Source organism: Paramisgurnus dabryanus, chromosome 3 (genome assembly GCF_030506205.2).
Source record: "Paramisgurnus dabryanus chromosome 3, PD_genome_1.1, whole genome shotgun sequence".
Lineage (NCBI taxonomy): Eukaryota > Metazoa > Chordata > Actinopteri > Cypriniformes > Cobitidae > Paramisgurnus > Paramisgurnus dabryanus.
Window position 1 is genome coordinate 34,396,618 of NC_133339.1, and position 13,919 is coordinate 34,410,536.

Consider the following 13,919-nt stretch of genomic DNA (forward strand, 5'->3'; position numbering starts at 1 on the left):
TGTACACTTGCAAAGTTCTCAATGCTTCGGTTTACATATAGAGACCCTCATTGTGCTACAGTGTAAGTGTGGGGTTATTTTGAGCATTATTAGTAGTATAGACATAGCGATTTCGTTTTTAATGCACTGATGCCCCGAAGGCTACCATAACATGCTAATTTGCGTTTAGCAATAACACTGGTCACGTTAGACTAACATGAAAACAAACTCCAGTGAACGGTCGAACTCGGTACACGTTTGTTATTAACCCTAGGATCATTTCAAGGCGGAATTTCCCTTTAAGCACATACTCTTTGACTTCCTCAAGGTTTAATTCGTATAATAAAGATGGCACACTATGATTTGGCTCTTACTATTTTGCACTTTCATTTATTCTTGCAGCAGACGGTTTTATCTAAAGTGACTTTCAATTAAAGAACACCACAACAAAAGCAATTAATTTTTGTCTTCAAAATGAATCTTGATCTGTCATGCAACACTTCAAACGATAATAAACCAGATTTCTAGCTTGATCATCAGCCATCACAGCCTGTTTTCCACTTTGTCTCTCCATCACTCCAACCCCTTATTTCTCAGGAGGTATAATGGAAGTGACAGTGCAGAATGGCTTTTGACTCTGAGAGGTGTCGCTTGTGCATTCAGCTATATTTCTCTGACTGGCCTGTCATCTGTCATCTGCTATCTTCAGACGGACTGTCAGGAGAGATAAATGCACCCTCATTTTGGCCTGCTCCTCTAGTGTCCTATCTGTCTGTCTCGTCTATCTAGGCCATTATAGTACAACTTAGTCTAAGTACTCCGCAGGCTGATGTTTGATATGCCCATGACAAACACTTCCAGCACCTTGACATTCCAAGGCTAGAGATTACATGCTAGTATAGTCTATCAAGGCTGTTAGGCTTTTAATTATGGAAGACACATTTCTCCATAGGAAATAAGGACTGTAAATGTGAAACAATCTCTGAGACATTTTTCTCTGAAAGTCTGAAATATCATGCCGTGATGATTCAGCTTTATTTTAATTCTGAGGCTCGATTGATCATTTTTCAGAGAGTCTGATCTACAGTCCCACATTGGGATTGTGTCTATTTTTATTTGATGTATGTTTGCATTTTATGTGCATTGCATTCGGGTTTCACAATCATTCAATATTGCAGAAACTGGTGAGGCTTTAAAGGGAAATTCCACTTTTTTTGAAAATATGCTCATTTTCCAGCTCCCCTAGAGTTAAACATTTGTTTTACCATTTTGTAATCCATTCAGCTGATCTTCGGGTTTGGCGCTAGCACTTTAAACAAAGCTTAGCATAATCCATTGAATCTGATTAGACCATTAGCATCGCGCAAAAAACCCCCAAAGAATTTCGATATTTTCAATATTTAAAACTTGACTCTTCTGTAGTTACATTGTGTACTAAGACTGACAGAAAATTAAAAGTTGTGATTTTCTAGGCAGATATAGGAGCTACACTCTCATTCTGGCGTAATAATATTAAAGGACTTTGCTGCCGTAACATGGCATAAAAAAATAAGTAACAAAGGGGACTATTTTCGGGCATGCTAATGGTCTTGTCAGATTCAATGGATTATGCTAAGCTATGCCAAAAGTAGTACTGCCAGACCCGGACATCAGCTGAATGAATCCCAAAACAGTTAAAATCAAATGTTTAACTCTAGGGGAGCTGGAAAATGAGCATGGAAAAAAGTGGAGTGTCCCTTTAAACTTCAGACTCCCGACTGCACGTTCAGCAGAGCGCCGGGCACAACTCAATACAGCTTTCATGTCACCGACAAAACTGCTGAGATCAAGTGTTAGGATTAGCAATAGATATTAAGTTTTTGAGGTCTCGTGAAACAGATGGCGTTGGTTTCTTATTGAAAACAGACCCAAGGGGAGCACAGCCCATGAAGAGGAAAAACTGACTTGCAGGCGGCCGTGTCCTTGAATGTTTAGCTGTTGTTGCAAATGTCATACACCCACACTGTTTTTCTTGACTTTTTTTAATCTCCCACTCTGTTATTATTCCAGTCGTCAGTGGGCTGTTTCCAGTCCCATCTAGGGTCAGTCGAGGGGCCGCCATTAGGCGAGAGGATAAGATAGAAGAGCGTCCAAATCGAGACACAGGAGAGGAAAAAAGAAATACCCATAATGCCGAAGGAGGAACACAGCACTTACTCTCACACGTCTTACACATTCTCACATTACAGAGGACTCGACGACCGTGTCTGATTCTGAGGTCATTGCATGAATGTCGGTTATCTTCCGAGTCAGGGGCACATATGTCTCCAGTCAACGTATATTTTAACCACCCATACCAGAAAAAGTATCACCCAGACTGTCCATGCTTTTAACATTTTTTGAAGTTATGTGTCATTGTGCTATAGATTTAGACTGGCATGGATGGCTGCTTCTTTAGATGCATTTGAATAATCAAAACTAGCTCATCTATATATTTACTTTTTTGTTTCTAGAAACACACCTCATATTTTTATTAAAGTATTCCAATTGTTTGCAAAGCTTCCCCAAACTCATCCATTTTTCCTTCTACTGGTATCCGTCGATTTAAAAATCATAATATGAGGCTGTCCGCAAAGATAAAAGGCTAGGTTTACAGTTACAGCTAGATCAACAGTGTGGGAGCAGCCCGAGGTTCTGTGAAGTTCTGGAAGTGAAGGAGCTCCATGTGGGGGATTAATATGAGTTCTCTTCTCACGTCCAAACCAAACAATTAATCTCACTCCAAGGACCGGGAAATCAAGCTTTGTTTGGTTTGTGTGAGGATTATTTACATAGGCTGTTATTTACGGAGGAGAGAACGGACACTGTCACTGCAGAAGTTAGCTGCTTTACTCTCTGAGATTTCAGTGATGGATGGATGATTATAGATCATCAAGATTTCGAAAATGCAAATTCTTCTACTATTTATTTCCACTTGTGTTATTTCAACACCAGATTTTTTTCATTTTATGGAGGAGAAAGTATAAGTTGTTTTGCAGAATGTCTGAACTTCTTTTCTGTTCAGCAAAGTCACTGCAAATTAAACTTAAATGGGACATTTCACAAGACTTTTTTAAGATGTCAAATAAATCTTTGGTGTCCCCAGAGTACGTAAATGAAGTTCAAATCCCATATAGATAATTTATTATAGCATGAGCAAAAATGTGCCGTTTTGGGTGTGTCCTTTAAAATGCAAATGAGTCGATCTCTGCACTAAATGGCAGTGTCGTGTATTATCCCCTTCTGACATCATAGAGGGAGCCAAATTTCAATGGCCTATTTTTTCACATGCATGCTTGCAGAGAATGGTTTACCAAAATTAAGTTACTGGGTTGATCTTTTTTACATTTTCTAGATTGATACAAGCACTGGGGACCCAATTATAGCAGTTAAAGGGACACAAGGCAGCATTTTTATGTTAATAAATCATCTTCGTAAGTCGGTATATGGTTAAATGACTCATTACATGACGAATGAAGACTCTCTCGCCCGCCCCTACCGTCTGTAGGAAGAATACCCCACTTGCATGTTCGCTGTATCCGACCCGGTGTCCTTCAGTCTCGTATAGTCTTAGATATAGAACGCATTTACTCCCAGACACTAGGGGGAGCTAGTAGAGAAATAATACTCAGACTTGCCTTGTGTGCCTTTAAACATGGAAAAAGTCAGATTATCATGATATGTCCCCTTTAAACAGGGTTAACTGATATTTTTAAGTTGAAGGAACTCAAAATGTTAAGGCAGCACGAACACTTACTTTTGTTTGAAGGGACTGACAAAGTGCCAAAATCTCCCCCTCCACCCCTGTACAGCTCTCGATGTCTGATTTTATTTTTGAAATTTGATAGCCCTTGGATAACTCCCACTCATTCTCAACGATCAGTAAACAAAGCAATGTTAAATGTGAATAAGAAATAAATGATGAATAGTGTTTTAAACCACATTTTCTTTAAAAACAAAAAGTGTACAGGTGCCTTTCACAATTGTAACTGCACAATGTGTTTCCTATGGAGAGAAAAATGAAAACATTTGGTGATGTGTCTGTGCTCAGTCACTGTGGAGCTGTTATCCACCAAACAAAGCACAGCTGCTGGATCTGGCAGTTAAACTTCACTTAAATGTGATCCCTTTACTGCCGAGGAAGGTTTTACTGTCAGATATAACAAAGAGTGAGGTGAAAAGAATCCCTGATGGCCTTGCCCGATGAAGCTCTAGTAAAACACTTATCCCTTTCATTCAGCTTTGTTCATAAGGAGTGTTTCCCAAGCTGACACAAATCCCTTTCCATCGAACAGAGAATAAGGAGATTCATCATGCCTGTTTCAATGTCATGTGCCTCTCTGGATCTTTTGAATGCTAAAGATGTTTTGCTTCCGGATATTTTCCCTTAGTTCCCCGGGTGTTTTTTAGCGATCATGGTCTATATTTGTGCCTCTAATTAGATCTCATTTGTGCAGATCTGTGTGTTTATTTGGAGGAGACTGCAGCAAAGTTTTAAGGCATCTTAACATGTTGGTGCTCAGTCTCAGTCATGCTTCTTACTGCACAAATACCCAAGGGCACACTTTCCTACTTTGTGCTAAAGTTGCTGGTGAGCTTAGATCTTTCCCACACTCTCAGCAGGCGGTCATGCGCACATGTTCAGAGAAACCCGAGAGAGGGAGGGAGGAGGAAAAATCTTGCTTTCCCGGCCAATGACCTGCAATATAGACATTTAAGTAGAACAGAGACCAATCAGAGTGCTTAGATAAGGGTCGGTTGACAGTCCTGATTGTGTCTATACTGGACTGTAATGCAATATACGTGGCTCTGATATATAGTTACAAATCTTCTATTGAGAAAGAATAATCATCTGCAAGAGGATGTTATGCAAAATGTCTGAACTGAATGTCAGGCTGTTCCCACAACTGTTGATCAGAAATTTGCATTTGCATGTGGTGGCTTATTATAAGTAAAAAAATATATCTGCCATATCTGCCTAGAAAATCACAACTTTTAATTTTCCATTGGTCTTAGTACACGACGTAACTACAGAAGAGTAAAGTTTTAAATAAGAACAATTTTGAAACTCAGTTATCGGTTATTTTTTTGCGCGATGCTAATGGTCTAATCAGATTCAATGGATTATGCTAAGCTATTGCTAAACGTTTTTTCAAAAAGTTTTTAATTTTCAAAAAAAGTGGAGTGTCCCCTTAAGCTTAAAGTGCGCTAAAGATGCTTATTTAAAGGTCATTTCAGCTACTGCTCATGTGAACAGGTCGGCAATAATCTCACATGACTCTGTATAGAGCCCTTCTCCCAGAGATTCGTCAGTCGTAGGCCCTGTCCCAAATGGCGCATCAAAGTGTGCTCATCAGCGCCCCCTTTGACCCCTTGATGCTGTCTTGATGCACTGCAGCAGGCTTCACAGACTTCACCAACCCTTAAGTCCTTGCGAAAGAGCAATCAGACCAATCAGACGATGGAAGGGAGGAGTTCACACTGAAGGACAACTTCTCTTCCTATTTCCGGCATGACGCTCGAGTCTGTCCCAAAATACGACTCTGGTGCACCCACTGTGGACTCGCATCAAGGATCCCTAAAGTCTGCACTACATGATGTCATCAAAGTGTGAACTCTGAGGAGGACCACAAGTCCGGAGTGTGCCATTTGGGATGGCGATAATCAATTAATGATTGGTTTTAACCATAGACATTATATACGTAGACGCTCATGATGTGCTGGAATGTAATCCAGTGTCACTGCCATATTGGTTGGGTCACTCTACGCTAGCACCAGAGTCAATCAGAGTCAATGGAGGGTGAGCAACTATGCCTGTATTTTGTGCAGCTTACATTGCAATAACCGATGCAGTATTGATACCGGATTGCATGGGATTACCTTTCACAAGTAAGAGTGAACAATCATTTTGGTTATTTTATCATTTATAATATTATGTAATAATAACTAATGTTATTTACGTGTTACCAAACCGTGTAAAGATCTGGTAAAAATTCAAGCAGTTATGATTATTGTAGTTGGGGATACACCATCCTCACAAGAAATAAATGCAGGGGGCGAATTGGGGACCCATCCAAGATGGCGGGCGCGCTGATATTTCAGCTCCAATAGGCAGCGTCTGTCTATGAGGCATCTGGAAGGCAGGACTTATGTTGCCAAAGCACCCATATTAAAGGTGTATTGTGTAGCTTCTAAAAGGATCTCTTGACAGAAATGCAATATAATATACATAACTATATTCTCAGTGGTGTATAAAGACCTTACATAATAAACTGTATTGTTTTTATTGCATCTGAATGAGCCGTTTTTATCTACATACACCACAGGCGCCCTTACATGGAAGTCACAGCCATGTTTCTACAATAGCCTTAAACGGACAAATTGCTCTACAGAGCAAGTTTCGTCACTACGTTGTCTCAGATGACTACATGTTTTTCTTGTAGCATCTACCGCAGCTTCTCAATGTGTTTTGAAATTGAGATTGGTTGAAATTTGCAATCTCACCCCTAGATGCCGCTTAAACCCATACTGTACCTTTAGGGCGCACTCACATTATCCAAACCAAACCATGCCCCAACCAGGTTTTGGGGGTCAAACGCGCCCGAGCGGTTTGGTTTGGATAGTGTGAGTACACCCTTAAGCGTTGCATTGTCCCTTGTTATATCCAGTATCTTTGGTTTAAAGCTACAATCTATTAAATGTTACAAAAATTATTGAGGAAGTATATAAAGAATCAGTATTCAAATGAGTCTCCACACCTTACCTAGATTCACAACTTAAAAATTCTTAATAAGTTGAGTTGTCAGGTTAGATTTTTTTTAAAAAAACTGCAATTTGATGTTTCTAACAGAGATGTCAATAGAGAGGCAAAAGTTACTGACTGCAGCTTTATATAAGCGTGAGTGTTTTACATAGCTGTGATAGAAACAATGCTTGAAAAAATGTAATAATTTAAATCGCTCACCACGCACACTGCTGTATTTTTTAACTGTTAAAGAGGAAGGAATGTTTTTATTGTGTGTAAATGTTTGAAGGAGGGACTGATAAATGCCACGGGCCCTGATATCAGATATCTGTGTGATACTTCCTGCCTGTGTTACATTAAGCCCTGATGATGTGTTGTGTATGTGTATGCGAGGAGGTTTGGGGTGTTGGGCTTCAGTCTGTTGTATAGGGGCTGCGCTGTGCTGTTAATCCCCTGTTTTCACACACAGCTGTTTCCTGTTGGGAACATGGGGCCTTTGTGAAACTCACACACAAACTAGATGACACAATTTGCTTTTCCAGACAATGTTCACTGAAACGCCAAGGCCGCAGTGTCTGCCATCCAAAAGCCTGCGTGAAAACAACTTTGTCAGGAAATAATGCTCAACACAGCAATTTAGTTAATCTCTCTATTGCTTCATTCTAGGAGTCCATTCAGAAGAGCACAATTTCTTTGGAAAAGCATATGGATATTGGGCAACCGATGTAGCTATCAGTATATTGTGGCTTATGAGGGCAGTAGATATCATCGATTCTTGGAATAGACCAGTATGAACATGCTGTACTGTTTTTAACCAACCTCACCAGTCTGTTTTATTTATGGATTGATTGGGCTACACACTGACCTCTGGCCTGATTCTTAGGTAGTTAGATGTGGCGAGCTATAGTCAGAAGATGATTCAACCCTCCCTCAGCAGTTATTCCAGTGCATGTTCATTTGTAACATTTGTAGATTATAGAGTCCATTTATTAAAGCCAATGTTCTGTAAAGTAAACAGAACTTACAATGTTATGTGTCTGTATAATGTGTTATGCACTTAACCAAATGCTGGAGCAATGCTTGAAAGTGATTTTTCATCTCACTCCCTACTGCACTTTATGAAGTAACAGAAGATTATGAGTTACGTGTAAACCTACATTTTCGAGTTGGCTGTTTTTCATTAAAGTTTTTTTGCTGATGTGTGGTATGAGTGACCCGCATAGTTCTCAGACAAAGATAGGAACATCCTGTTACTTTAACTTTCCATTCCTGAATTAGAACTGCTTTTGAGAGACAGATTTCCCTACTTTTAAAAATAATTATGCACAATGTTTTTTTATAATTTAAATGTTTTTATTAAAGGGATAGTTCACCCAAAAATGAAAATTCTGTCATTATTTACTCACATTCATGTTGTATAAATGGCTTTGTTCTGCTGAACACAGAGAAAGATATTTGTAATGAAGTAGGAAACTGAAGCACCATTCACTTCCATAGTAGGAAAAATACTACTATGGAAGTCAATGGTGCTTAAAAAAGATTTGGTTACAAATATTGCTCAAAAAAGATTTGGTTACAAATATTGCTCAAAATATCTTCAGAACAAAAAATTATATACAGGTTTGTATGTGGGTGAGTAAATGAAACTTTTTATTTTTGATCTTTTGATCCTTTAAGCTTAAATACAAAAAAATTTTTTTTTCGCATGAATCATTTAATCTATTATATTGACTTTAAGTAAGTTGATGTTGTGCTAAAATAATAATGCAGGGATGTAATGTACGTATGTGATATGATTGAAGGTCCCATTATTCTTGTATTTTGAAGCTTTGATTTTGTTTACAGTGCGCAATATAACATGTGTTAATATTTCAGGTGTAAAAAAACGCAGTATTTTTCACACTATTTAGTCATACCGCTGTTTTCACTGTCTTAAAAACGGCTGATGTCTTCCTTGTTCTATGAAGTCCCTCCTTCAGAAATACGTATTGAGTTCTGATTGTGTAGTTTGTTTAGTGTGTTGTGATTCGACAGCTGCTTAGCAAGAGCCGTTTGAGCTTAGCTGGCGACTGACGTATTACTGTGGGCGGAGTTTAATCAAAAACTCTTTTATGGACGTCATTCAATCGGGAAGTAGAGGACTGTAGACCAAACCGGCAATTCACTGTAGGCTTTAAAAGGTGAATTCTGTTAAAGAAAATATATCGCCTGGCAGTGAACTTTGAGCTTTATCATTTTACAGGTATCATTTATGCTATTATAGCAACGTTACACACTAACTAAAGTTTGAAAAATGGGATCAGGAAAAACATGATCTTTAATATAATAAAATATATTTAAATGATTGTTAGTAATCTGTAATGCAGTTCTTTTTGTACATTGGGTAACTTTTTGTCCTGTGTGTGTGTGTGTTTATTACAGAGTGAATCAGTTAAGTATTTCCTGGATAACTTGGATCGAATCGGACAACTGGTGAGTCATTATAACTTAACTACTTATATTTCTTCATGGTTTATGAGCAATGTGGGTAAACATTTTTGGCCATATATTCAGTTGGATAGATAAGTAGTCAAATAAATATTAGTTTTATATGATGTTTCTGAGCAGAGGTGGTGGCTTTGGGGAGTAGAGGCGGTAAGAGTTAAGTCTTTGTGCGAGTGATAAAAAGACTAAAATGTGTTTTGTGTGAGCATGGAAACCAAGGCCAATGACAAAAGAAACTAATGTTATAGTTTGGGTGGATCGTGGTTTTTTGGAAGCTGTATCCAAGGTCATTTCCCACCCTTTCTGTTAATAAGGCAAAAAGGAATTTTTGTTTGTAATCCAATAAACCACTCAGATTTTACACTTAGATTCAACAAATACCAGAATGAACAAGTTTGTTCATGTTTTTAGTTGTGTAGGTGGATGTACAAAAAGTCCATTAGTGAAATTTGCAGACCATGCAAAAAAAAAAAAAAAAAAAACATAGGCCTGGTTTAACAGACTTAAAGGAATATTCCACTTTCATAAAAAAATCTGATAATTTACTCACCCCATGTCATCCAAGATGTTTAAGACTTTCTTTGTTCAGAAATTAAGTTTTTGGAGGAAAACATTCCAGGATTTTCTCCATTTAATGGACTTTATTGGACCTGAACAGTTCACAGTTTAAATGCAGTTTAAAATTGGCAGCTTTAAAGGGCTCTAAACAATCCCAAACAAGCCATAATGGTCTTGTCTAGTAAAATGATCATCATTTTTACAAAAAAAGTACTTTTAAACCACAACTTCTTGTCTTGCACTAGCCGTGTGACACGCCAGTGTGACTTTAAGTATTATGTAATCACGTCGAAATGTCATCCATGACGTATGCAAAACTACCACTCCAGTGTTTACAAGTGTGGAGAAAGATGAGGAATGATACTAATTAATGTCTTTGTGTCATTTTATTATTTTAAATTGTCTGCAAGTGTGCGTTTCACATATGTAACATGTGACCTTTCGTCATGATTACTTAATACGTTAGGTTGCGATGGCATGTCACACTTTTGTGGTTTAAAAGTACTTTTTTTTGGGAGAAAATGGTGATTGTTTTGCTAGATAAGACCCTTATGCCTTGATTGGGAAACTGTGAACTGTTGAGGTCCAATAAAGTCCATTATATTGAGAAAAATCCTGGAATGTTTTCCTTAAAAACTTCATTTCTTCTTGACTGAACAAAGGCAGGCATAAATATCTTGGATGCCATGGGGGTGAGTAAATTGTCAGGAATTTTTATGAAAGTGGAGTAATCCTTTAAACTATGACTATGCCTTAGTTAATTTAGGATATTTAAGTCACTTTTATAAAAAAACATTACTGGTGTGCATCTTGAGACAAAACAATAACACTAAGATATGTCAAGGCAAGTTATTTTCAGTTAAGACAGCTCAACCATTCATTTTAGTCTGGGACAAAGCTTGAGCTTTTTCTGTGAAACGAGGAAATAATGTAAACAGTTCAGATCCATTTCTAAGTACAGTGTGTAAATAGTTAACACCTATTGAATGGTATCCGCTTGCTTGTCATTATAATGCCGTTTTCTCCCAGTTTATATATTTGCACAACCACTTACACAATTTTCATCTTTGCAGAGCTATGTACCAAGCCGACAGGACATCCTACTGGCCAGGAAAGCCACTAAGGGAATTGTGGAGCATGATTTTGTCATTAAGAAGATCCCCTTTAAGATGGTAGATGTGGGTGGACAGCGCTCTCAGAGACAGAAATGGTTTCAGTGCTTTGACGGCATCACCTCCATCCTCTTTATGGTGTCCTCCAGCGAGTTCGACCAGGTCCTAATGGAAGACCGCCGCACCAACCGCCTGGTGGAGTCCATGAACATCTTTGAGACCATAGTCAACAACAAGCTCTTTTACAACGTCTCCATTATCCTCTTCCTCAACAAGATGGACCTTCTGGTAGAGAAGGTACGCAAGGTCAGCATTTGCAAGCACTTTTCCGACTTCCGGGGAGACCCTCACCGGGTGGAGGATGTTCAGGCTTATCTGGTGCAGTGCTTCAACCGCAAACGGCGCAACCGCAGCAAGCCCCTTTTTCACCACTTTACCACTGCCATTGACACTGAGAACATTCGCTTTGTGTTTCACGCTGTGAAGGACACAATTCTTCAGGAAAACCTAAAAGACATTATGCTGCAGTGAGGGTCTGTTTCACATTTTTACTGTTGTTTATACCATTTTTCAACCTATTTGCAACCTATTTCCTGCAGTTTGAGAGGAAACACCTACTGGACTTCATTTTAAATCATCTTTGCTTGACGAATATACTCCGTTGTGTGAAAAGGAGAAATAGTTTTATGAAGGACATGGCATTTAGTTGTAATAAAATTACAAATTGTGAAGTCATACCGAAGGTTGTAAGAGACCTCAGGACGGGATGTGAGTGAATTACAGTTGAAAGTTTGATAATGATCTGTTTTTGATCAGGATTCTCAACTCTTCGTCTCATGGATAAACTCAACCAATGCACAGTAACTTTACACTGGCTTGTCACCCAAATAACATCCTAAAAATAAATAGCAAACTTACACTTGAGCGTCCTGTCTGTAGTTTAGATTCACATTACTTCCTTGTGTCGACAGGTTATTTTTAAAACAGTCTAACACTTCAATGTTGCGGCATGCACAGTTTATAGATGACATGCAGAATTCTCATTACCAAAAAGCAGGGTTTTTTGTACATATTGATAAGTGCCTTCTGTACATTGTAACTGTCTCACCTCTAGTTTTGAACTGTACTTGTGTCTCTTCAAGTTAAGCTAGAAGCTTTAAAATATATAAAGTAGGGTCAAATCACTGGTTATGCCTAACACCACTAACTTTAGATGTATAAAGCAGTAATGGTGTTCATTAAATGTCATTATTGCATATCTCTACTTAGTTTTTTTGAGTATTCAGATGATGTAAAGATTTTGATAATCCATAACAAGGCTTTTGTAATGTATACAAACTGTGTACCGTCTAACCTTTAAACAGAGATTATGGAGAAGACGGCTTAGAACTGATCTGTTATATTATCAGTGGATATGAAGATCTTAGTTTCTACTTAATTTCAGCTGGTCACCGGATCTTTATGAATGACAGCTGTGGGATTTTGGTCTTAGCTGATGTTTCTGCACAAGGTCACAGGTTGAAATCCTGGACGAGCCCCCACTTTGTTGCGCCACTACTCCGTGAATGAGGCATGAAATGACTTCCCAGTAACGTCTGACAATGCTGATGAATGTTTCTTGTGGGTGATGGCACAAAAACCATCACAGATGGTATAAATTTAAGTTCGTGTGTAAAACGTGTAGGACGGCTTGAGATACGTCCTCATATTTGGGCCAGGAGGTGATTGCGCTACGTTTTCACAAGTACATGCTCCTTTATGTTTACTGTAATGAACACTGTTAGCTCTTTATTTTTATTGCAAATCAGCAATGACAATGTTTTTCTATGCCCTAAAGGTATTTCTGTTTTTCCTCATAATCATAATCATGCTCCATGTTGGCAGGAAAGATATCTGACACACCCTAAACTATTGTCCCTAACAGATCTTCCCCCTTTTCTCGCATTTACTGGAAGATCTCTGGCGCTCGTGCAGATAAAGCACCAGATGATTTCTTTATTTTAAGCTTGCTTGTTTTCTCCTCCTTTTGGATCATAAAATCATTGGGAGAATGTGGAAGTTAAATAAAGGATAATAAAAACAGGCCCTGTGCTCAAATATAGAGGCTATTAAGCAATCAAGATATACACGTTGTCAGTGTAATTATTTTGATGAATAGTAAGTAAAAAAAATACAGAATAATAATGTGAAAAACAATTTCCAGTCTCATAATTTACCTAAAAGTATAAATGTCACAATTGCTGTTCTGGCATTTAATTTTGTTCTAGACAGAGGCGAGACGATAAGCAACAAGTGATGAGAGTCACTTTCTTCCATCTTAATCTGTGTTTGTCCTCTAACCAGCCGCAATAGCGACAAGCAACAGGATGTTTTGTTGATAACTTTTTTTTTTTGCTGTGTCGCACTGTGTAGCCCCGCCTATTGTGTTATCTAATTGGTACAAAAACACACATCTTAACTTATAACTATCATGTCATGTAAAATATTCTTTAAATTTTTATCAGAACATAAACATTTCACCCTTTGTGCTCAGTGATAAACCTGGTTAGGACACATTATTAGAATCTCATGACTGTCATTGTTATACTGTAAGTTTTTTTTTTGTGGTTTGCTTCCCTGTTGTTTTACATATCCATTGATTGTAAAAAGTGTGAATTTAACTCCATTATGTGTGTTTTGTATATAAGAACTGTATAAATACAATAAAAATGTTAATGTTGAGCTATAGTTGGTGGGCTGGGCTGTTCTTCATATTTGCCCTCTTCAACATGCAGTTGGGAATTAAGGCTTATTGTTTTAGATTTTATTTATTGTTATGTTTCTACATCTTACATTATATAAAATGCTGGGTTATATGCAACCCATTTTGAGGGATGAACCTAACCCATTGCGTTTAAATTTTTCCTTTTTTTAAAGATGCCATGGAATGTAAAACTGCATTTTCCATGGCATAAATGAATAATAAGAGTTCTGTACATGGTAATGAAATATTCTAAGCCTAAAAACACTACTGTTTCCTCCTC

General features: G+C 38.0%; 1 protein-coding gene across 1 annotated transcript in view; it reads left to right on the forward strand.

The window, feature by feature from the left end:
- gna12a (guanine nucleotide binding protein (G protein) alpha 12a) overlaps window positions 1–13,623 on the forward strand; it is a 36,582-nt gene extending 22,959 nt beyond the window's left edge. Inside the window, exons 3-4 of the mRNA XM_065261814.2 lie at window positions 9,164–9,214; window positions 10,858–13,623. Coding sequence (XP_065117886.1) covers window positions 9,164–9,214; window positions 10,858–11,427 — 621 coding nt within the window. The 3' untranslated portion in view covers window positions 11,428–13,623. The remainder of the gene's footprint in view (window positions 1–9,163; window positions 9,215–10,857) is intronic.
- The last annotated feature ends 296 nt before the right edge of the window (window positions 13,624–13,919 follow it).